The sequence below is a fragment of the Papaver somniferum genome, chromosome 1, assembly GCF_003573695.1.
Source record: "Papaver somniferum cultivar HN1 chromosome 1, ASM357369v1, whole genome shotgun sequence".
NCBI classification, from domain to species: Eukaryota; Viridiplantae; Streptophyta; class Magnoliopsida; order Ranunculales; family Papaveraceae; genus Papaver; species Papaver somniferum.
In genome coordinates, this window is record NC_039358.1 from 70,852,493 (window position 1) to 70,879,002 (window position 26,510).

The window sequence follows — 26,510 nt, forward strand, 5'->3', positions numbered from 1 at the left end:
GATATGTGAATAAGAACATGACGGTATCCAAACCAACGACGTTACTTAACGTCCAGTTAAGTACCGGTATAAATCAAGTGGAACGCATTTTTTAGGCATAAACTCTGATATTAGTATTGGCCACCCACGTTTCTGTTAACGGGTTACAAACGTCCTGTTAAGTATAGGGTGTAAATGGAGTGTTATCCAATATTTAACCCCTCCACTAATAGAGTCTCGCCAAGTATCTTCACCAGATTTACTTATGCCAACGAAACGTTCTCATGCATCCTCAAGGTGGTGTCGCGGTCACCATGCAACGTGGGAGCTCATATGACTTAGGATTTTAAAGGATATGACTTAAGATTTTAAAGGATTTGATTATTATTTAATCATATCATATAAGTATATTATACTGATCTATATTAAGGGCTTTTTATACATTGTATATATATATGAAATAATAAAATAAAAGAGAATAAAAAATATTTTTATGAAAATTTTGGAAGTCTTCCAAAATCTTACATATTTTGTAAGACTTTTATCAAGGCAAATATATACACAAAAGTCATTTAAAGTCTTGAAAATAGGTAAGTATGCAAAATCTTTGAATTTTCAAGTTTATAACGAGTAACACAAACTTTATAAGACCTTTTGACAATCTACAACCAGTAACATAAACTTTGAAATACATTTTAAAAGTAGACAATCAGTAACACAATACTTTGCAAATCCGTTAAACTCCTTGGAAATCAATAAAAGTATTTATAGAGTAAACCTCTGTTAATAAGGAACCTTCAACGTAGAAGAGAGGTTGTTTTATAGTTAAGGCCCCCATCATGCCGACTGGGCTACTATTAGATTGGGGTTGTACCAAATTTCATACTATAAGACAGAACGTTCCTTTTTTTTCAGATAGTGTTACACCCCCACCAGAACGTGTACTCTTATTAGCTATCTAGATAGTGCCTCCACCGATTCTTTTCTTATTGCTTTCTTTCGTTTGTCTTTTAATTTAAATTCAAATTGGATACTATTTCTTTCGGTCGTGGTGTGGCGATATTTCTTGCGACGTTGACTTAGTCAACATTGATATTTTCTTCGAATTCAGGATCAATAGAGAAATCTTAACTTAAATCCATCAATTGAATCATGTTCCTTACTAAATTCTGTTCTGTTTTCATCTAATTTTGTATATTTCAGTTGAAATCTTTATAGGAAATCTTTTGAACTTGTTTTTCCTCTAAAAGTGATTTTAACCTAATTTGATTCTTTCCTGTTCTCCTTCTGTTTTATAACTTAGATTAACATCATGTTTGATTATTCTAAATACTGATTCAGTTTCTTATTAGTTCTACTATTCTCTCTTAATTTGTCTTGTTTTCAGATTTCTTCTTTTTTCTCTCTTTATTCTAGGTTATGAGCTGATGGAGGTGCATCCATAGAAAATTGAGGAACATCATCATGAGATTCGATAAATCTACAGAAATGGGTTTGAAGTTGTGCTATTTATATGTTGGGTAACTCTCAATGACACTCCTTCCTAGTCTACGGTTCTAGGTTTCAATAAAGTTTGCTTAGCTACTGTTATTCATCGATACTTCACTCTGATCCTTGATGAGAAGTCATTCTAAGTATCTTTGAGATTTTGAGATCCTACTTTGAGTAGGGATTAGATTATGAGATATTATTTCTTGAAGGTTTTCTTCTTTTTATCTTCCCGGGAATAGATCTATGAGATAAATCAACTCTCTTCATGATGATATGGTTGATAGGTATTTGGGAATCTTCATCTTTAATCAGTCTGGGTTTCTTGTTGAAGTTAATTTGCTACTGGTTTTTCCCTAAAAAGCAGTGTTTTGATTCTTAATGCCCCATTTTTAAATTTATTTAATTAAAATTTTAGTGATTAATTAACTTAACCCAAGAACTCTCTCAGTAATGGGAGGCCTGATCAGAATTATTTCTATACTTGGCATATATTCTTGGTAGAGTTATTATTCTTTGTTGAGAATATATGTTTTGAACAATAAGTATACCTAGCTTTTCAGTTTTCAGTTCTGAATGGTTAATTCCATATTGATTGACTTGTCTATAACATTACTGCAAGCCTGCAATTTTATCTTTACTGCATGTCTGAAATTACATTCCCTGGATTCCCAGCATGCTCATATGAATTTCTTCCTATTTATTCTAAGGGTTATTTCATTTTCTTCTCACACCCATTTCCAGCTCTGCAAAACATACATTGTAGTTCATTTCTAATGTAGACTTTTTCATGGCTATCCCTGCTGCACAAGTTAGAATCCTGGACTTAGTTGAGGATGTAGAATAATTTCCTTTTAGGTTTGCTGCTCTCATTTGCAACAAATACAACTACTACCACAAAACCTCAGTTAAGCACAACCTCAATAAAATCTGGACTGTTGCATCTTCTGATTTTAATCTTGCTAAGCCATATGTTCAGGGGATGGGTATTCAAAACCTTTTTGTGGTCATGTTCAAGAAAATAAGGGATATTGCTTATGTTGCTCGACCTGCACTCATATTTTGTCAATTGTTTGATGTCCAGCCTCTTGGTGAAATAGAGTCTATCTTTGATCTTGTCTGGGACAAAACTCTAATGCCTATGCAGATTTCCATTCCTTCGGATTTGGTCAGTAGAGAAAAGGCGAGAGAAGTTTTGGATGAAATTGACACCTTTGTCTCTGCTGATCAGCTGCTGGGAATTATTTCGATGCAAAGGTTATGGCCCTCTTAACTCCCCTCTTACCAAAAAGGTGGTCATCAATACAACTAAGCGTACCTATATCATGACAACATTTTATCCTAAGCTTCCTTATCTTATGTGCAAGGAGTGTTTTGTTCTTTATCATGATGACATTCTGTGTAAGGAAATCCGATCCAGCATTTAAGTTCGTGTTCTGCCTGCTCCCTCTCCACGAGCTTCCCATGTTGTTGCCACAAGAATGTCGTCGAAGAAGGGAGAAAGCTCTGGTGCATCAGGTCCCTCCAATGCTCGCCATGCTAAAGTTGCATCAAATGCTTCCTCCAGACCTACTGCTTTCTCGGTTAGTTTGAGGCCAGTTGGTGCTCTTGGCAACAGAGGTTCATTTATTTGTATCCCTGCTATGTCTTTTGTATTGCCTGCAGTTTCTTCTTTATATATCAAAGAACCTGTCAATAAGGTCACACCTTCTGCATCCATTACTCCTAGTACTGGAAACAATAGCTTCAATGCATCCCCCTTTGATAACCTCACCTTTGGACCGGACGGTCTTGTCCATGAAAGGAAAGGTAAAAGGCCTAGAACTTCCTTTGAATCGGAATCCATTAGCACTACCTCTTTTTCATCATCAGCCTCATTGAAGTCACTATCTCATTGGCCTTCTATTAGTTCTTTCCCACATTTTAACCCTCCCACAGATACATCTTTCAATGTGGGAAGTTTAGGAGTCTCATCTAGTAATGGTTCTCCTGAGACAAATGTTTTCTGGTTTGCATCTTGTACCTCATTTTCATAAGCTGTGTTTACTTCTTCTGGTCTTGCTTTCAACAAAGCTACCGAAATGGATTACTCATCTGAAATATTTATGAGTGCAAACTTAGAATACGACTTTGGAAATCATAATAATCAGATCAGTGATCTTAAGGAGGAGGTTGTTCTTGAGCCCATGCCGTCATCTATGCTTCCACCGGAACCAGTTTTTGCTGAAGAAGAATTTAACAAAGATATCGATCTCATGATGATGGACCCCCTTTCGATGGATGTGGATCCCTCCTCAACTCATAACCTTGTAAGTCCTCATTCTTTACCTGTTATTTAACGCATTTATCCTTTTGTTTGCTGCAATCTTTGTTCTTTTATTCCTCTCTAGTTGCTTCATTGTTTTTGCGTGTTGTTTTCTATTTGTTTTCCTTTTTCCCCTAGTTAAACATGAAATTTTTAAGTTGGAACATGAATGGATGTTGTTCAGATAAGAAATGGCTGCATATCTCTAGTCTATTTAGGAAATTTCATTTTGATGCAATTTTCCTTATTGAAACTGTGGTGGATAATGACACTGTGAAAAAACATTGTCATCATCTTCCTTTCGACTCGTGGTTTTTCATTCCCCCCGACCGGAAAATCAGGTGGACTTGCGCTGGGTTTTTCAAAAAGTTTAATATTGAAGTTATTCATTCGTCTCTTAACATGATCCATATAGTTTGTGATATTACCCCTAGAATAAAAAATTGTCTGGTTTCTTTTGTTTATGGTTCTCTGAATATTGTCGGTATGAAAGCACAATGGAATGTTTTAGATGGTATTACTGATGATGTTCACCGTACGTGGATGCTGTTAGGAGATTTCAATTTTATTATGCATGATTCTGAAAAACAAGGTGGAATTGCGGCTAACTCACTAGTGCCTGATTTCATTAGAGCTAAGATGATTGATCTTAACTTTAATGAAATCTTTTCTTTTGGAAATCCGTTTACCTGTTGTAATAGAAGGTTTAAAAATCCTGCTGAGTTGATCTTTGAAAATCTTGATAGAGGGTTTATGAATGACAAATGGGTGTCTCTTCTGCCTTAGACTGGAGTCACTAATTTGGGTAGAGCTTATTCAGACCACAATCCTATCCTTTCTAATTGTTTTCATTTCGAAAAAAAGCATTACATTCCCTATAAATTCTTCAAGTGATGGCAATTGAGTCCTGATTTTAAATATTTCTTGTCCTCCTCTTGGTCTAAGGGAGTTAAGGGTTCTCCTGGTTTTGTTGTAGCTGGAAAACTCCGCAATGTCAAATTTGATCTTTGTAGATGGAATGTTAACTCTTTCGGTCACATTCAAAATACTATATATAAGATCAATGCTGAAATAGAAAAGCTCCAATCTTTACCATTCACACTAGTTATTGGTAATTTTATCTTAAATTACTCAAAGCAACTTGACTTCTGGTATGAGATTGAAAACTCTTTCTATAAGCAAAAATCTAGGATTAATTACTTTGTCTATTATGACAAGAACACTCAGTTCTTTCATAATTCTGTCAAACTCAGAAATATGTACAACACCATCCATACGGTTAAGGATGAACAAGGTAATTGGTTGGAGTCTAAAGAAAAAACTGTTGCACTATTTGAAGCACAGTTTAAAAAGGTTTATCACTCTTCTCATCCTTGCTCTGCTGATATTCAAGAAGTTTTAAAAGATGTTCAGCCAATTATTACTAATGAAGTCAACCTCTTTCTTATGGCCATCCCTACACCAGAGGAAATTCTGTCCTCCTTAAAAAATATGGAGCCATGGAACTCTCCTGGCCCAGATGGTTTCCCTGCAGGATTTTCCCGCGATAGTCAGAATATAGTTTCTGTTCAGGTAATTGAGCATATTCAAAAAAAAAATTCAAAACTAAGTTCTTGTTGAAACTGTTGAACTACACTTTTATATCCTTGATTCCTAAAGTTTCCAATCCTTCTCCGCCTAATGACTTTAGGAATATTAGTTTAGCAAACTCAGTTTACAATTTAAGATCTTAACCAATAGGCTCTAGCCTCTGCTGGATTCGCTTATTTCCCCTTTTCAGTCGGCTTTTTTTTTCTAATAGGCAAATTCAGAATAACATCATAATAAGTCATCAGATTCTGCATTCATTTAAAAGAATGAAAAAATGAACTAAAAAAGGTTATACGGCTATTAAGCTCGATCTGTCGAAAGCCTTCGACAGATTAGAATGGCCATTTATTCTTGTTGTTTTTCAAAAACTTGGTTTTTCAAATGATTGAAGTCAACTGATGCTTCAGTGCATCAGTATTGTCTCATACTCAATTCTTATAAATGGTTCTCCAGGAGAAGAGTTCTTTCCTTGTAGAGGAATTACATAAGGAGACTGTCTTTCTCCCTATATTTTTATCCTTTGTATGGAAGTCATGTCACAGATGTTAATAAAAGCATAATCAGATAAACTTATTCAAGTCTTTAAACTTATATCTAATAGCCCTTCTATCTCGCATCTATTCTTCGCAGACGACTGTATGCTTTTCTCTAAAGCATCTTTACTGTATGCAAAAAATCAGTTGCATATTTTAAATAAGTTTTCTAAAGCTTCGGGTCAGGCTATCAATCTGGAAAAGTCGGGTTTTTTTACAAGTGTGAATATGCATCACAAACACATTAAAATTCTATCTAGATCCTTAGGCATCAAGTTTTTTCAAGCACATAAAAATACTTAGGAACCCCCCTGTTTGTTAATAAAGACAGGACTAAATCCTTTCAATTTCTTATTGATAAGTTCTATGCTAGACTTGGTAATATGAAGAAAACTAATCTCAATGGTGCTGGTAGAACTGTTGTCACTTGACATGTTTTGTCAAGCCTTGTTGTGTATCATATGTCATGTTTACCCCTTCCTAAGAAGCTTACTTCAAAGTTTGACTCCATTCAGAGAACTTTTTAGTGGGCTAAGAAAAATCCCCGTAAGGCAGTTTATTTTCGATCTTGGTCTGACATTGGTAAATCTAAAAAAATGTGGTGGTCTGGGTATTAAAATTCTTATGCTCTGAATAAGGTATTTATATCCAAAATTGCATGGATAATTACTCAGTTCCTTGGACACTTGATTTAAAAATTTCTAAAAGATAAATATCTTCCTAATCAAAATTTATTAGAAATAGATAAGGCTGCTGACACCTCCTCCTGGATTTGGAAAGGCATTGCAATAGCAACTCTACTAGAATTTGGACTTTTATATGGTTACCCTGTTCTTCTGCTCCTCCTTTATCTATTGATCCTAATTATAATGATTACACTTTTGTTAGTGAGCTTATAGACCCTTATCATAATACATGGAACCTAGATATTCTGAATTCCTTGTTTTGTCCTGAAGATGTTATCAAAATTCGTTCAATTCGCCTGAATACTTCTCATGAGGATAAGATTATGTGCGCACACACTAAAGATGGTAATTTTACAATTAATTCTGCTTATAAAGTGTATACAAATGAGTTTGCTACATTTGAAGAGTCTTATTTTTGGTCTAAAGTTTGGTCGTTGAACTATCTTCCAAAAGTTAAGTTCTTTATTTGGAAGGTTTTTGCTAGTATGTTGCTAGTTAATGCTACTATGAATGCTTATAACAACACTATTGATCAATCATGTCTTCTCTGCAACAATGATTCTGAAACTGTCCTTCATCTCTTCTTTCATTGTCCTGTTGCGTCTCACATCTGGTTTGCTTTATCTCTTCAACATCTGATATCCTTTGACTTTCTGTGGCCTGATGATTACTTTCTGAAATGGTTTGATATAAGGCTAGGTCAGTCGCCTTTCCCTGTTGTCTGGCCTAGTGTAGGTGCAATTATTATGTGGTGTATATGGAAGCTGCGATGTGATGTAGCCTTTCAGAAAGTTGAGATAAATCTTGACAGAGTTATCCTCAACATTAAAAGAATGTTGAATACTTATATGCATCCTCCCCTTGCGTCTGTCTTTCCTGTGGATACTAAAACTCTCACTTCTGAGGTTGATCATATTCTATTCATTGATGGCTCTTATAAAAACTTAAACATGGGAACTGGTTTTATCTTATGTAATGTTGCAGGAAGAATAATTTCTTGTAATTCGAACTTTGGGCTTGCTCCTGATGCAGTTAGTGCTGAAGCAATGGCGCTGTTTTTGGCTGTATCCTGGGCAATGGAGCTGAACTTGTCCAAAGTTCTTCTTGTTAATGACTGCCTGCAAGTGGTAGATTTTGTGATGGAGTCAGTCACTCGTCCGGATGAAGATGCAGTGATATTCTTCAAGACTGTTGCTGCCTTCTCTCTAGTAGTTCTGTTTTTAAGCTTGTATATATTAGGCGTACTATGAATAAGTTTGCAGACCGGCTTGCACGTCGGGCTAGGAAGCTATGTGTTAAAGCAACTTGGGTTTCATGTCCTCCATTTTTGAACTATCTTGAGAGGGAACAGATTGTGAATGCTTGTAACTTCCTTCTTTGTCAATGAAAAGTTTGTTTCTTAGCAAAAAAAAAAAAAAAAAATCTTTTAATTTAAATTAAATGGACACATAATCCATTAATTTTTTAATTTTTTTGTGTTTACTTTCCATTGCAAATTATTCAAAATGACATTTATTTTCGTATAATTTGACTTAGTTTAGCCTTGTAGGAGAGACTTGTTAAAACATACAAATGTGGATGGAATCATAGAACTCCCAATAACCAATACTTAAACTAAATCCTAGTATCCTTAGGGTACAACAACTCTGCAAGAACATGAAAAACAAATCAAGTCCAATGATGATGATAGATTGCTCCATGCTTGTAATTGGTGGTGGTGTTTGTAGACATCCTGTACCAAGACGTGGACACAGGTTTGCTTGACAACTAACATATTTCTAGTTAGCTTTTTGACTTCATGCATTAATCTTTAACTAGTAGACCACGAGACTACTAGTTAGACTCAGTTCTTAGATTTTCCATTAAGCGATAATACCAACCATTAAACTATCATTTTGTTCAATTAATTTCTCATTGAGTTGTTTTATTTTATTAAACACTTTAACCAAATAATTTAATAAGACCCAAATCTCTCCAATTAGATTTTTATCTTTCAATCTCCGGTTGTGAAAACTAGATTCGTGTTTTTGGCAATCTTACTCGTTATTATGGATTTTCTAACATATTTCAACAATGGGGATCACTCCAATTATCCTCCTAGGATTACTAGATATAGTGATTTTGTTATGGGAAAGATTATTAGAAGTAGGGAACCAACATCAGTAAATATTGAATCATTTCCTAAACTGGTTTTTATGGCCGGGAAAGGCAAATGTATTATTCTTACACTTGAGTTAGAAGCTGAATCTATGGATGACATGCAGTTCAGTTTAATTGGTCGTATTGATACAAATAAAATTGACATGAAGTTTGAAGACGCAACATAAGTTCTGTTATCACAATGGAATATTAATGGTGGATGTCGTTTTATTCCGCTCCCTAAGGATTTATTTTTCCATGACGTTCGATAATGTTGATGCTGCTAATAAGGTTTTAGAAGATGGTCCTTATATCATAGAAACTACAGTCAAAGGAATCAAATTGATTCATGAAGTTCATGTTCATGAATAGACTGTTGGCTTTAATCCTGATAAGCAAAAAGTTACGTCGACATTAGTTTAGGTTCAATATCCAGGCTTAAGACAGGAATATTGATCTGGAAATTTTTTTACTAGGTATGTCAGGAACCTAGGAAAACCTGTTAAAGTGGATGAACCAACTTTGAAGAAAACTTTTGGTTATTATGCTTCAGTTTTGGTCGAGATTGATTTTTCAAAACCAGTTGATAAAATTGTTTACGTTCAATCAAGTTGGGATCCTGAGGGTTATCAACAGGTGGTGGAAATTCCAAAACATCCTGCGTTTGCGAGCACTGCAAGGTTTTAGGTCATTCTATTAAACAATGTAAAGCTAAATCAAGGCATGTAGCTGAAAACATTGATGCTACTACGTCATGTAATGTGGCAGATAATAGAGTTGTTCCTAATAATAATTTTAGAGATCGTAGAGAGGTAACAGGAACAAAGACTTTGTTCCCCCAACAACTGAAGAATTCAACAACAATAATAAATTGTTACAGGCGAGAAAACAATCTGTATTCGAATTAGCTAATGGTACAAAAACTAAATTCAGTGACGACAGTGCTGAAAATTCGGGTAACGTAAACACTATTAAGTTTGATGTTCTTACAAATATGGACGGAACTTATGCAAATGATAAGATGGGAGACAACCAAGAAAGTGAGGGTGAATAAGTGGAAAATGTTTATGATGAGTCATCTAAATATGTAGGGGATAAGCCCATAACACCTGAAGTTGATATCAGTAGTCAGCAATCGAAAATAACCCTGGCAGTTCTTGGAGCTGATGGAGTTGTTGTGAATGAAACCGTACCTGAAACTATTGTATCGGAGAGCAGTACCTCAGTCAAAACTCAGTAATAGTAGTTGATGATCCCACTATTAATGAAATTATACAGGGGGTTATTGCTGGTAAAAATAAAAGACGTAAACATACGAATAAACCTAAAGAGAATCTCTCGGAAGACGAAATACGTATGAATAAGAAGAGATTGGAGGAAGAGGGGATAGCAATGTCAAAGTTCGCTCAAGAAATTATAGATGCTGCAACAAATAATCTTTTTGATGAATTAGCGAGGATGTGGAACAAGTTGAAACAGATTATAATGAGGGCATGGATGCTGATATTAACCAATCAGCGATTGTACGTTATACTCCAAGGTGGTCTACAATAAATTCTCCTAACAACGATAAAGGGTTTGACCCTATTACGGAGGAAGAAGCTCAGAGAATCTTGAACTTCATAAATATGAAGTTGGTTATAACATCAGTTAATGGTAATACATCGAGGAGTGGTAAAGTGTGTGGTCCTTTACAGTCACATAAACGCGGTTTTAAATGAAGTTATGTTGCTAGAATGAGGATTGCTACGGACACGAGTAATCTGAAGGGTGCTTGGAGTTTGTGTGGTTTTAATGCTTGAAGTTTAACTGATGTTAGGTTTTTACGATTTCCTGTAAGGGCCTGTTTTCCCCATTTCTATTCATTTTTAGAGGTTTTGTCTGCCCGTTAGCTCTCTAAAGAGTCTGGGACCCTCGGGTCCCCTGATAATCTAACTCCTTTAAAATTCTAAGTCATGTAAGGCCATGCGTCGTGCGGTGGGAATACCTCCCTCCTCCTTCGATGGTGATCCTCACCCACTCATAGAATTGTTTCGTTTCACTTTTCCTCAAAGGAGAGAAAAACAAGGTTTTTTTCACAAAATAAATAAATTTTTGTATTAATCAAAAAAAAAAAAAAGAACCAAGAAAAAAAACAAGTTTTCAGTTGAACGAAGTTGAATTTCCATAACCTTAATCACATCTCTTTAATCCATACCCTTATTCTATTCTCTTCTTCTCTCTTTGTTTGCCTTCTCCATCTCTTTGATTCTTCGTTATCGGTTTTGTTCTAATTGTTTTTGTTTGGTTTTATTTTGATAGAACGAATTTTTACTATTGGTAAACCCTAACCTTTTTCTTGATGGCTCTTCGTTTCTCTGAATCATTAAACCCTAACCCATGTATTGTTTTGCAGGTACAATCAATAAACCCTAACCCATGTTTTATTTTGCAGGTACAAAAGAACAATATCATGTTTTATTTTGCAGGTACAAAAGAGCAATATCACATTCTGTTTATCAGGGTGTGATCTTATACTTTTTACTATTGGGTTTCGTCAAAAATTATATATACAACCAGAAAGATAGGGCTCCAAAATCACGTCTTTTCTAAAGTGTAGTTAGTGTCTCCTGGTGCAGGATAAGGTGATAGGCGTGATTGGGAGTTATCACCTTTTTGAACAAAAAGTGTGATATTAATCAAGGGAAGACATCAGTCCCTACTTATTTCAATATTATATTAAATTATTTTCAAAACATTTACTGAAGCACAGGTGCAAGATATACTCACGTCTGACTCTCAACACATATATATCATTGGGACTTTCGGTTAGAAAATTTACTTGATTTATTTTCTTGCATCATTTAATCTTGAATATATTTCAAATAGAGTTATTGGCACAAGGAATTTTGTTTCGCTTCTGTTAAAATAGAGGTATTTGGCTTCTACTCATGCAGTGGCCAGCTAACAGAGGAATATGATGTTTTCTATCTTATTTCTGAGTTTCATTCAAACTGATTGATTATTTTTTGGTTGACGTATTGCAGATTGTGGGTGCCGAGAAAACTGCTCAATTGTTTCTCATACCATCTGATAGAAAAGATCTTGCGGAAATTCTGTAAACAAGGTAGATGCACAACTTCCTCAAGCATTTTTCATTTCTAGTTAGCAATTTTTTCATGATGCCCAAACTCTAACTCGATAAATCAGTGGTTTAGTCAAAGTTCTGATTAGTTTCATGTGGTTGTTTGTCCAGATGATTAGTTGACAATGTCTTATTATAGAAGAAAATATATTAGGCTTTTATAAGGGATATGCTTTGAATATTAATGGTTTTTCAATTTATGAATGATTGTATATGAAATCGAAGAATTCCTAGATGTGTTACACTTTGATTTACTCAAAGTATAAATTTCAGTACTGCAAGTGCAATGAAGAAGGGATAAATTAGACCGTGTCTTCTTGGTCCTTCGATGCTTTTTTATTTTTCTTATTTATGCGCTCTATTTTTTTAATAGGAAAAATGAGTTGAATGATAAAAGAATTACATAAGAGTTTTATCTTGCTGGATCAATGTTTGAACCCAGGCAGGAATATCATTGTAATACTGAAAACAAATAGTGTGAGACCTTGCAAATTTAGCCAGACTGTCTGCTATATGATTTGCATCTCTGTGCACATATGTGCATGACCAAAAAGAGAAAGAACTAAGGATGCCTAGTGCAGCTTTTATTAAGTTATGAGTAGTCCACTTCACGGCTGTGAGAGATCCATTCACAGCATTTATGACATTTAAACAATCACCCTCCAGTTGCAACTTTGTTAAGCCTTTTTGTTTTGCCCACAGAACTGCTTCCAAAAGTGCTTGCACCTCTGCTTGTTCTGGATCTATTGCGTGAGCTGCACCTCCTCGCAGTCCATCGCAGTCACCTGAAAAATTTCTAGATATTAGAGCCCAGCCAGAGAAAGTGTTATTGTTCACAAATGATGCATCAAAGTTTATTTTAATACAGTTATTTAATGGAGGAGTCCAGTAGTGTTGTGATTGAGTTATAACATAATTAGCATTTGGTTGAACCAACCTAGCATTTATCCAATCATTCATCTGCATCATAATTGAATTAGCAATATTGTCAACATTTGGTTGAACATTATCAAAATATTTAGCACATCTTACTTTCTAGATTGACCACATACAAAAAGAAGCAATCTCATACTGAGTGAAATCTAAAGATGGAAAGTTATTACCTGTAGGGAAGAAATGACTTACCCATTGATGCAGATTATAGTACTAATTGTATTAGATAATCTGACATCAATCTTATTCCAGATTTTCCTGGCAATATTACAAGAGATAAATAGATGTTGAGGGCATTCAACATTCTGATCACATAAATTGCAAGCAGTTTCCTTGTGCTTAGTAATTCTAACAAGCTTAGATCAAGTTGGCAGGAAATTATGCAAAAACTTACACATAAAATGGTGGATTCTTGGAGGTAGCTTATGTTTCTAGAAAGATTTCCAATTAATATTCATGTTGTTTTTACTAGGACTGGATAAAAGATTATCATTCATGATAACTCTATAGGCAGACTTAACTGTGAAGTACCCATTACTACTGAGTTCCCATCTTAATTTATCTTCTCCACTAAAAGGTATTCTAATATTCAGAATTTCATTCACAGTATTGTTATCAAAAAGAGCAGAGATAGTATCAATTTTCCAACATTTCAAATCATGATCAATCAGTTGGCTCACATATTTCATGTTAGAAGAGTAGAATTGGGATGAAGGGGGTCTGTGCATATTAGGAATCCAATTGTGTTTCCATATATGCACAGACTTACCATTACCAATCTCCCACACGTGAAACTTTTTAACAATTTCCAAACCTTTGAAAAGACCATTCCAGATCCAAGAACCTGTTTTGAAACACTGTCACACAAAGGGTTAGAATCAGCAAAATATTTACCTCTTAGAATGGCAGTCCATTTATCATCAGGATTTTCTAATAGCCTCCAAGCTAATTTAGTAAGGAGAGCAAGGTTTAAAACATCAGTTCTTCTAATATTTAAACATCCTAGCTCCTTGGGAAGAGCAATGTCCTTCCAGCCTTTAGTATAACAGCCTTTTTCCTCCTCTTTTTTGCCCCACCAAAACCTCATTTGTAGGTTATCCAATTTATCTGTAATTTCCTTAGGCATTGGAAAAACAGCTAGGTGATGACTAGCTAAACTACCTAGAACTGATTGGTCCATAACAGTTCTACCAAGGGGAGCTAGATAAGTTGGTTTCCAGTGAGCAAGTATACCTTTTGCATTTTCAACCAGATGACTAAAGGAGTGAGATTTCCTTTTTTAGAAGAGAAGAGGTACACCTAAATATTTCTCATTTAGTGACATTCTTCTAATTCTAAGGATATTAGCTATGTCATTCTTAACATTATTAGGGACTTTCTTACTGAAAGCTAGAGCAGAGTTCTCAAAGTTAACAGCCTGACCAGAGAATTTACTAAATTTCTCAATAAGAGTGACTAGGTTTCTAGCATCTTTAGTTCTAGCTTTAATGAAAATCAGGCAATCATCTGCAAAGAAGAGATGAGAAATGGAGGGGAAGTGTTTGTTTGCTTTGAAGCCATGAATGAGGTTATCATTTTCAGCTTGAATCAGACCTCTAGACAAAGCTTCCATATAAAGAATGAAGAGGTATGGAGACAAGGGATCACCTTGTCTCAGGCCTCTTTGAGGATAATAGACTTTACCTAGAGTACGATTGAGAAGGATGGAGGTAGACAGAGTAGAAATGCACTGATTAATCATACTACACCACTCCTGGGAAAACCCAAGACTTTTGAGACTATCCAGAAGGAAACATCATTCTATTTTGTCAAAAGCCTTAGACATATCAAGCTTAATTGCTGCACAACCATCTTTAGCCTTAGTTTGTTTCATGGAATGAATCAGTTAATGTGCAATAATAATATTATCATGTATTAGCCTACCTGAAATGAAAGCAGTTTGAGCTGGAGATATGATTTTTTGTAAAACTTTTTTTAATCTAGAGGCCAACAACTTAGATATAATTTTATACGACACATTACAAAGTCTTATGGGTCTAAAATCTGCAGCATTTTTGGGACAATTACTCTTAGGAATAAGAGTAGTGAAGTTATGATTCAACTGTTTCAGAATATAATGAGAATGGAAGAAAGATTGAACCATTTTTACAACTTCAGGGCCAACAGTGTCCCACATTAGTTGGTAGGAACCTGGTGGGAAGCCATCTGGTATTGGAGTTGTCCAAGGCTTCATTTCAAAAACAACTTTTTTAATTTCATCACAAGAAGGCATAGCAATTAACATGGAGTTATCCTGATCATTAATACAAGTTTCTATATTGCTAAGAAAAGCATCAGAATTAGGAGGATGAGTTGTTCTACTCATATTGCTAAAGTGCCTTAAAAGTTCATTTTTTATATCCCGTCTTTCATCTAACCAAATTCCCATATTGTTTTGTAGAGACTCTATCTGAGTTTTCTGTCTTCTAAAATTAGCTTTTTGATGAAAATAGGTAGTGTTCCTATCATCTAGAAGAATAGCATCACCCTTACCTCTTTGTCTCCAGAAATCTTCTTCAGCATAATACCAGTATTTTAATTTGGTAGTTAGATCCATAACCCTGCTATCATTAGGATTTCTAACATTTCTATAAAAGTTTAGATAACTGAAATTCAAGATTAGCAATTTGAGTGTTAATATTGCCAAAATGCTGATAATTCCAATTTCTGAGAAAATGCTTAGTAGTATGAAGATAATTAGCAAGAATAAAACCAGAAGAACCATGAGTATTGCTATTCCATTCATTTTTAATTATCTCAGAGCAGGTTGGGTCTCTAAACCAAGATTTATTCACTCTAAAAGGTTTCTTGGTGCTGTATTCCATTTTACTAGTGATTAGCATTATGGGACAATGATCACTACCTAAAACAGTAAAGTGATAAAGGGCTGCATTAGGATAAATGTTAGACCAATCATAAGATATGAGAGCTCTATCTAATCTTTCTAGAATGAGATCATCCCCACTTCTTCTATTAGTCCAAGTAAAGGGATTCCCTATAAAAGGCATACTAGTAAGATTATTATTGTCTAGCAGCAAATTGTTTGCATCTAAGTTACTTTGACTGTGAGGGTTGCCACCTTCTTTTTCACTATTATTTAAAATGAAATTAAGGTCACCTATTACAATCCAAGGATTGGTAATGAGTTAACCTTATTTCCCTCAGATGATCCCATTGGTTGGCCTTCTCTGTGTCATATAAAGCACCATATAAAAGAGTCATAAGAGAGCTATTATTTTGACTATAAGGTTTCACAATACAGTTAATCATGTTCAACTGAGCATCAATAATCTGAAGATTAATGCCATCTTTCCACAAAATGCAAAGACCACCTGATAGCCCAATAGGGTCTAATAAAGAGATATTTGAATATTTAAATCTTTTCAGGAGATAGTTCATTCTTTTGGATTGATTTTTGGTTTCATACGGGAAGATTATGTCAGGGTTTTGGGATTTTATGAGCATATTAAGATGATTTCTGGTATCCTTGTTTCCAAATCCACAAACATTCCATGATATGATTTTCATAGTTGTAGCTAAATGAGAGTAGTTAATAAGAGTGTTATCAAAATAAGGATGAAAGTAAAAACTGATGCAAGGACTATGAAAATTATGCAGGAAATTCAATGATATAAAGAGATATATGTAAATTATCTTTTGTATTCCCTTAGTGTTGCCAAAATGTTTCTCCTTTGTTGTGAGTCTTTCTGCAGCTTGTGTTTCCAATTGTCCCCCATCATGAGAATGTTTGATTGTACCAGCTGCATCTGATTCTTGAGGAGTAGTAATTCTTAGCCTTTTACCCAATCTTGTTTCATCTTCATCATCCAATTGAGCTGTGGGTTCAGTCCTTGGTACTAGCATAATAACATTCTGTGGAGGGATGAAACCTGACTTATTTCTCTCTTTGTTCTTGGAGCAGCTAGGAATAATGATGGATTCTCTTCCATTATCCAGGTTCTTCTTATTAGCATTATTGTTGATACCAATGTAGTATGGCTTGCTATGAGCTTTTGTTAAGAATTGTTCTGCTGCCTTGCAAGCACCTTTGGTATGCTCGATGATGTAGCACTTTGGACAGATGTTATGTGGCTGTTTTTCAAAGAAAAACTTAATCCATCTAGTACACCCTGCATTAGTTTTCACCATTGCTCCTCTTCTTAGTGTAAAGTTTATGTCAACATTGACACATACTTTGACTCCTTCTTTGTCTACTGGGATAGCATCTTTAGGTTCAATTGCAACAACTTCTCCCACCAGTTTTCCAATCTTGGTAACAGAAAAAACATTCAAATGTTCAGGCAGCATCTTTTTGAGTTGAAGCCAGAAGCATTGATGGTTCCAATCTAACTCTTTGTAGATAACTTCAGAGTTATAATGATGCAAGATGACTAAGTTTTTGCTTATGCTCCATGGCCTAGTTATGTAGATGTTGTTCTTTGTTTCTTCATCATTGAATTTAAAAACCATTATGTTTTTATCAATTTCCACCACCTTCACTTCTCCTTCAGGGATGTGTGGCCAACAAAACTTGATATGGTGTCCCACTTCTTTAAAACCCATGGATCCTTCTTCCATGATAATCATGCCAATAAGGCAGTTATCCCAGTTCCCAACATCTTCAATGGTAGCTGTTTCCACTTCTTCATCTTCCTTGTCTAGATCTAGTGCTGCTTGTTTGAACCTCTCTGCTAAATCGATCACCTGCTCATTATTTTCCTCAGCCATTATGCTATTGTTTGCTAAAAAAAATTCTTGTTCTTTTGTGACTTCAAAGACTTGATTTATAGATTGAGATAAACCAGTGCAATTAGGGTTTCCTTCCACAACCAAAGATATTTCCTCTCGATAATTTTGGAATGGAGATATCCATTGGTTATTGTTGGTATATCTATTTGCAGTAACATACCATATAGCAATTATCCCACCGAGAAAAATCAGGAATTTGTTACCAAAACTACTTCGACCATTTTGGATTTCAAAATTTCTTTTCTTCCGCCTTTCTGGTCTTTGACTTTTCAGTTGAAAGATTGCAAATCGGTACTGATTGAGTCGAGAATTCTCATGATGGAGCAACAACGGTGACAACAGGACTTCAAAAATCCACTTAGCTAATAGAGCAAACGCTGTAAACACAACAAAACTGAAGGCAAACACCATTAAGGAGATAACAATCTGTAAACACATTAGGGAAAAGAAAGTTAGTTGAGATACATTCTTTTAGAAATTAAACTTAATTGATGAAAAGAACAAGAAAATGAATACGAGACTAATCAAATTAAGATCTAAAAAACGTAAGTTAATTGGAAACTATGCATAATAATACAAATAGAAATTGAACTTCATGGACAGTGAGCAAGGATTCTGAATCAAGGATGAGAAAATCAAAAAATTTGGTTACTGAGTTGGCATTTCTAAAATCGCGGATTCAAGGCGAGAGAAGAGAGCTTCCTCGATTCCCCATTTTTATTCGCTCTAACAGGATGTGATTCTATGCTCATATCTTACTTTAAATTTTAGGTAACAAACTTATTCTATATTCTGCACACAACTTCATATTTAAATTAGTTGACGTCTAAGCTAAGGATTGGAGTTTGATACACAGGTAGCAAACATATTTAAATTAAGCTTCCGAGATTCCTTAAAGATCATTACATCTCATGAAAATGTTGCAGCCGCAGAGATGCTACCCAGCACAAATAGCTCATGAAAATATTGCAGTCACAAAGAGATGTATCCAAGTGCAAAAGAGTTATCAACAACAATGGATCAGGAAGCTCCTTCTATGGGCACCGTAAAACCCAGCTAAGAAAGACCCCCACTTCATCATATTGACTTTAGAGTTTTGGGTGCTCAAAGGTTAAGGACATTGCATTTCTGCAGAAGTATTTGGGGTTTTCATCTTTTTTTCTTCATTCTCACAAAATTATTTTCACGCTACTTGATTTTGTTTTTGTTGCAGTGCTTTGATATGCACCAAGGGAAAAAAAAGGAACAAAAATACAAGTAATTTGCACCAAGGTAAGGTTTTGATTTGAATTAAATTTTTATATAGTGGATATATCTTCTTTGAAAATCTGTCTGCTGTGCAACTTTTGATTTTTGGACTTTTTATAATGCAATTGTATATTTAATTTTTACTTTCGTGTCTTTTAATTTGAGTATGCAACTAGAGGAAATCTGAAACAAACTAGAATGTGCTTGGAACGATGAAATGAAAGCTTTATGCATCCTCTTCTGGTTTTTGTACTCTTGAGTTCTTAATTTTAAATAAATGAGGCGACAACTTTTCTGCGAATTATGTTTTTCTTTGTTAAGTAAACTTGACAGAATGATCTTAATCATTAGAAGTTTTGTGGAAGTATCAGCTTTAAATAATTTCACACTTTATAGTTGAATATATGAATTTGGCTATGTGACAGTTGTTGGTAGGGCTGGTGAGTGCTTATAAATACAGGGCGCATAGGTGAATGATGCGATAGCCAAACTAGAGGTCAAAATACATGGTCACCATTAAGAATGTGGAGAACAAGGATAAGAAGCTCGTTGAGGATGATGTATATCAGATTCTTCGTCTGCCTTGGAGCATGAACGATGGAGTTTGCGTATGCTCACTTTATTCAGACGAGAAGCACTAAAGCTCAATCCTGTGCAAAATTAAACAATTAATTTGAAATCATGGTGTCCAAATTTTTGAACTATGAGCCGTAGGGGCTGAGCACTGTATTATGTGCTTCAGTTTTATTTGATCATGCAAAGTGGATATGTTTCTTTTAACATTTTCATTCTATTGCACCTGTGGCTCAATGTACTTTTGTTAACTGATGAGCTCATATGGAAAAATTTAGGTTATTGACTTAACATCTCAAATGGTTTGCGCATCAGATGATTGGTAGCAGAAAGTAGAACAAATGCAGGTATCGTATTGGAATTCATCTCGAATTAATTCATCTAAGAAAAGGACGGGGGAGGCCGAGCCACCCTAAATCAAAAATCCTAAGCATGCATTGACATCAAAATTGCATGGGAGCGGGGCGCAGCCGAGCCACAACAAATCAAAAATGCACCAAAACAAAGATATGGTTAAAAGAAAAAACAATGAGTCCGCCCCGTGCGTAGCATATGCATAAAATATTGCACACAAACTAATAAAATTAGGGCCAAATTCTAAATTGTTTGTTTTGAATTTTGAAGGCTCGAAGTCCAAAGACAATTTGAAGTTGCTTAAGCCAAATTCAGTTGTTTGTGTATGTCAAAATCCATGAAATGATCTTATGGCTCATAAGTTAATGAAGTGATTGACCCACTTTATGCACGTCTCTTTATGTCTATGTTATTGTATATCATAATGACTGTTAAATCATTGTTTTGATTTCAAACCGTTACAAACGGGTATTTTCTAAGTAGGACATTTTCTAATTCCTATGTATTTGTTCTGTTTTTTGATCATCATACGGTTTCTCAGGTTTTGGGCGACAAAATCAGTGAGCTAAAACAAAATCCATCATGTGTAGAACAAGTATAGAACAATCTACTGATTAATGGATGTGTAGGTCTTCATGTTCACGATGGAGACGGGGCGAGGCAAGGCGAAGCCGAAGCCGAGCTTTACCAGATCAATAATATAGTTAACTATGCCATTCGGTGAAGCAAGTTGTAGATTGAATTGGTGAAGGAAGTTTGTGGAGCCGTCCGAGCGTAGCACGGCACAAAATCTAGTTACTTGTAATTATTATTTTTGGCTTTAATATTATGACCTGGCTAAGAAAAATAGATTAATATCTTTCATCTCCTAAAGCAACGTACATAGTAAAGTACTTTTTAGGCCGAGTCAAATTATGCACCTATTGCAAACTTTAAGCTTAGCGAGTTACAAACGGAAAACATTGTCTAGGTTTTAACAAGTAGTTTATGGCCTATCACATCTAAGAGCGAACGTAGATAGGGACAGTTGCCCCCACTTATCACAGTTGGTTCTCTGGACTTGTTTTCACTTGCATTTTATATTTCTCCCTTCCCTCTATCGGGAATTCTAGCTTATACCATGTATGTCGCCTTTTATTGAGGCACTTCTCTAAATGCTTCACTTAGTTTCATTAATATGTCATATGATTGAAAGATAAGATTAAGAGGATAAGAATAGATGATTTTTCGTACTTGTTATTAATAATAAGGAACAGGGTATTAATCTCAAGACAAACAAGGGATCCCATCTTTCAAAATCACACAATAAAAAGCTTAGTAATTACTCCATCCATGTCTTTAGCTGCATCTGTATGATGTAGGTGAGGGGTGTTGCATGCTTGAAGCGTAAGGCTGAAGAAGATAAAAAGAGAGGAAACTACTACCTATGTGAATGAAATCAAAGAGACTTGAAACACTCTCTGCTGCAATTGCTTGCCTTATGAGAGAACTCTTTTCTTTTCACTTTCTTTAGTTCAGAAGTGAACTAAATTTTACCCAACAAAAGTTTCTTCCTTCATTCAAAAACTTGACACTTGCCCACCTCATCTCACTTTCTTTGCTTCACAAGCTAAGGAAATTCTACCAGGAAAAAAAAAAAAAAATCTTGCTTCAGTAAGAAGAGAATAGCATGTCACATACCATCTAAACTGTAGGGGTCATCCGATTAAGCGTCTAGCAGGCAAATTTCATAGTTAAAAATTGCCCACATGATTCTGGAACCTATGTTGTTATATGAGAACCTCATCGAACATACAGTGCGTAACAAAGAAAATACAATTGAACCAGAAATTAGCCCTTGAGTTGCAGATTACGTCTTTCATTTATATTGTGAAATTTGATGATTTTGACAACAACTTAACAGTCACAGGAAGTCAGGAGTTTGATCTAACATGATTGGTGCATTTAAATTCTGCATTGAAATGAAGACTCCGCATAACTGAATGATACTAAACTGATAAATGTAACACTATAAAAAAAGATGGAGGAACAAAACGAAATTTAGATAACCCGTGTCTCCACAACTGCTCATCTGAATAGAACTCGAGGGTTAATCATCAGTTTGGATGACAAGAAGTAGATAAGATTAACAGCCTTCAGAATGGGTTTGGGTTACGAATCTTTACTTGCATAACAAACCTCTCTTCTTTATCATTCTCTGTTCAAGCATCAATGTGAAGACGCGTTTACTTCTAACTAAATTCAAAGAAGTCCGTCCACACATCTTCTAATGGTGTTAAACTCGATTTGATTTTGGTGATAGTATGTATATGCAGCTGGTTCAGGTGTTCCAGATAGAGCCAATAACTCAGGGTTAATCATTGTTATTGGACGACAAAATGTGTGTCAGTTCAGTTCTTATCTATCTCAGTAACCAAAATAGAAAGTAAGCTGAATGATGGCATACAACAGTGGTTTTTTCACGACAACACTGAAAAAATTATGCTGTTATGCTAGAGGATCAGAATTCTGCTTACCAAGTCAGATAGGGTTGCCATATCATCCACGAGTCGGGTGCTTTTTCAGGTGCTTTACTTGGACGGGCTTTTGTCAACTTGAGTATTTCTTCTGACAGTTGCTCAGCAGTGTACTCTAGGCCAAAACATCTTGCGATCTCCAAATTTGGATCCAACAAGTACCTGTATGTTAATGTGAATGTTTAAACGAAATCAAGTGACAAAAAATAAAAAAAGTCTTGTTCAGGTATACCAAATATTGTAAGCAAGATTTACTTACATGTTATGAGAAGTTTGTACGAGGTAATCTGCTCCATCTTCCTCAACCTTTTTGAAGAAAACTCTGATAGATATTCTCGAGCCATCTCTTTTATTGAACAAATCGATCCCGTTAATCCAACAATTCTTGGATCGAACTCTGATGAAGAGATACAAATTGGTGAGAGATTAATGTCATATAAATTACTATATGAGGAGATATTACAAGTGGTGCTCACCCTTGAGGTAAGCCTTGAGTTGACGAGGGGCATCCCTTTCGGGATCAATTGTAACAAATGTGGGTATAATCTTCAGGTCCCGTTCAGATTCTTGTTCAAGCCGGAAAAGGTATTATCAGCACCATTAAGAAGAACAAAAAGGTAAGGAATTATCTGTAGTGACAATCGAAAAACACTGGAAACTGCATATACACCAACCTAATATTTTGATGGCCTTTGCCATTTTCTCAACTTCTGGACCAACATCAGGAGAAGATTTGTACCCAAAGTAGAGCAGTACCCAGTTTCCTCGAAAGTTCGTTCAGTTACAGAATTATGTTCAGTATCAATCAGATTAAACGGGCCTCCAACAGTAGGTCCTCTGCATTCACAACTCAATCTGTCAGTACCTTGACCTGATCCAGTGAAGTTAAGCCAAAGTTAACAAGAAATCGCTTTGAGGAAGCACCAAGCTTCAACAAATTTTGAAACTGAATTCAAAGATAAAAAAACCAAAAGAAACAAACGAGTCATCTCCAAGTTAATCATGCGTCACTCTCAGCCGAAAATTCTCCTCCCTTTGTTATTTCTACAGAATGGTCAACTCCACATGCTTTCAGTGAGAAATTTAACATTGGCACACCCCCACAACCTTACTATAACACATAATTTCTTAGAGCTGCAGCTCCTTGGAACTTTCCTTTTAAAGTTTAATCATAAAAGTTGAAGGAGACTACAGCGCCAGATTTTCGACAATTTTGAGCAGCTAAAAGTAGAATATGCGTGCCTTAAGAGGCATATGATGTATTATATTTTGGCAACACATTTAACTAATCAATCGAGGTCTGACCTACATCTGCCAGAGGCAGGAATAGTCAAAGTTCACGAGTTATCCAACAGAGTAACAGATAATGTAGTACATGTGGCATCGGCTTAATATTTTGGTGGTTCCTAAAATGAAATCGGTTTATCTCAAACTGATCGATTATAACTAGGAAGACAAGAATACTACTAGATATAAAAATTACGGAAAATGGGTCATTTGTCCAAATATTTTTAAATCACGGTTCAAATGGACGAGTAAAAAATAGTTTGGGTGAAATGGCCAAAAAAAATAGAAAGGATGAAACTGGATTCATCTTAGTTTAAATTTAAAAAATAGCAAGGATGAAACTGGATACATCCAGTGTAAATTAAAAATAAGAAAAAATATTTGAAAATGGGCACGATGAAACTGGTTACATCCTGCCTATTTTTACATTTTTGTCCATTTAAACAGTATCAAAATCTAACTGTCCATTTCACCCAGGAATTGTTGATTTTGATCTTTTTAACCAATTTTGTGTAAAAATTAAGAATGATTTAATATAAGAGAGCAGACCTTTTAAATTTTTAATACAACTCGCTTCTCATTGTTATATAGAACGAATATGCCTGCTCCAACAATGGCCAGTAATCCCGTGGGCTACAGATATTAAAGATGTTAGTAATGCTTGACGGATTCTTACTCGAATAGCAAGGATGAAACTGGATACATCCAGTGTAAATTAAAAATAAGAAAAAATATTTGAAAATGGGCACGATGAAACTGGTTACATCCTGCCTATTTTTACATTTTTGTCCATTTAAACAGTATCAAAATCTAACTGTCCATTTCACCCAGGAATTGTTGATTTTGGTCTTTTTAACCAATTTTGTGTAAAAATTATGAATGATTTAATATAAGAGAGCATACCTTTAAAATTTTTAATACAACTCGCTTCTCATGTGACAATTTTCAACTTCTTTAGATAAAAGAGTGAGCTTTCAGAGAATATCGTACAATAATAAATTTAGCCAGGGGGGTGAGTGAGAGTTCTGTGGCTGTTGAGTAGCTATTGAAGGCTTAAAGTAACTTTAATGTGTAAAAATAGCCCCCTCTGGAAACAAGCTTCCAAAACTGCCACCTTAAATGAAATATACAGATAATACCTTTTTGGGTTTTTATGGACTTTTATACCCTTGTTTAGAAAAGGTCCATACCCTCTTGACTGAGTCAGCTACCACCTCAGCAAAAATTTCGAATGAGTTAGCTACCACCTCAGCATAGATGTCACCGAGACAAATATCTCGTTATTTCCGTCTTATTGTTATTACCGTCATTTTCAGTTCTCTCCTTTCATCTCCCTCTCCAACTCTTTCATTCTTCTTCTTCTTCTTCAGTTCTCTCTCAGTTTCAGAAGATTCAATCCGCTGCAAGATTGAACTTCATTTATTTCATCCCTAACCCTCTCAAACCCTTACCTCATTTTATCTTACTTTTCTCTCAGTTTCTTCTCAGATTCAATCCGCTACAAGATTGAATCTTTTATTGATATACAGGACAAACAGTGGACGATTCACAGCAAAACACCAATACCCCATAACTGAAAAACCAGAAAAACCCTATATTTTTACATACCCAATTCGCCATCTATGAAGAATTAATAAATACGGATAGAAATTAGGTATTTGAAAGAAGAGATTAGGGAAGAAGATTTGGATAAACAGAGAGCGAAGAGAGTGCACGATAGAAAGATATAACCCCAACTTCAAAACCAGCAGAAGAAAAAAAAAGGTATGATTTAGGGTTTAAAATTATCTGTCATCAATCTGAAACTAGGATTCAATTTTGTTGGATATGAAATGAAAGTCGACAATTTTTGCTTAGGTGTTTAAGATTTTGAATGACAAGTGGTTTTCTGAAACTTTATTTGGTTAATTGAAGATGAGATATTGTCTTTAAATTTTGGGGTTTCTGAAACTGAATCTTAGTTTGTTTATCATGTTTTTATGTTAGTTTCTGGTATTACCATATATTATCATTTTGGTATTTTGTTGTTACAACATTCTTAATAACAAACTTGTTGTAATGTTAGTTTGTCGTATTACCATAGATTATCATTTTCTGGTTTTGTTATTCTGATGTTACAACATGCTTATCTTTTATGTTTTGTGATAAGATGTGTAAATGATGCTTCAGTTATGCTTATTGTAATGAAAAACTTGTGGTTTAATCTTTACAAATCAATGGGTATGTGGGGGTTAAATTTTAGAATTTACAATAGACTCTGGGAAATGAGGGTTTATAACATGATTTAGATTGAAGAATTAGGGCACTATATGACTAAATTGTGTATGTTGCTTATGACGTTGGCTCTTGGTGGTAGGATTAAACGCTGTCATAGTATCTTTTTTCCTCTGATGTATGGCCATAAACTATGATTCTTTTGCAACTTAAAACACTGGCATGTACCTATTTTAAAATTTGATCCATAAGTTGTTCCTCCTTTTGTAATTTAAGATTGCATTTATTTGGGTTGTTGAGTGCGAAGGATATATCCTTCCACTGGTGTATACCAATGATGCTCACAGTAAAAACTAGTTGATTTTTCAATTGGTAGCGGCCAGACAACCGTAGGGATGTGGTATCCACAGATAACGCGTTTAATTCAGTCACGTTTTTTCTACTAACTACATCTCACATGTATGATGCATTTCATCAACTTTTAGTCTTGTTTCTTTGTTAGCTTGTTTTGGTCAATAGACCTTTCGGATTATTTATGCTGGTGCTGGTATGTGTGTGTTGCACGTAGTGTTAGGTAGATAGGAACTTAGTTTTTCTTAATCACTATAACTTTGTGTCCGGAGTGTACTTTGAGTAACTAAAGAATTTGAATTACTACTATGTTATTACTAATCTCGACTATATTATTTTTGTATATTATAAGTTATGGGTGCAGGAGCGAAGAAGAAGAAGTGTTCTCGAAAAGTGAAATCT

General features: G+C 35.0%; 1 protein-coding gene, 1 non-coding gene and 1 pseudogene across 2 annotated transcripts; 1 reads left to right on the top strand and 2 right to left on the bottom strand.

Annotated features, from left to right (window-relative positions):
- Positions 1 to 12,243: 12,243 nt before the first annotated feature.
- On the bottom strand, positions 12,244 to 15,373 carry LOC113331533. Its single transcript, XM_026578256.1, has 4 exons — positions 14,701 to 15,373; positions 14,161 to 14,460; positions 13,592 to 14,010; positions 12,244 to 12,879 (listed from the first exon to the last, which is right to left on the bottom strand). The coding sequence occupies exons 1-4, from the start codon at positions 15,371 to 15,373 to the stop codon at positions 12,244 to 12,246; spliced, it is 2,028 nt and encodes a 675-aa protein (XP_026434041.1).
- Positions 15,374 to 21,231: 5,858 nt separating this feature from the next.
- Positions 21,232 to 25,163, bottom strand: LOC113331609 (annotated as a pseudogene).
- An 891-nt stretch (positions 25,164 to 26,054) lies between these two features.
- On the top strand, positions 26,055 to 26,218 carry LOC113342500. The gene has a single exon (XR_003356700.1). It is a non-coding gene; the product is annotated as a small nucleolar RNA snoR143 (small nucleolar RNA).
- Positions 26,219 to 26,510: the final 292 nt, after the last annotated feature.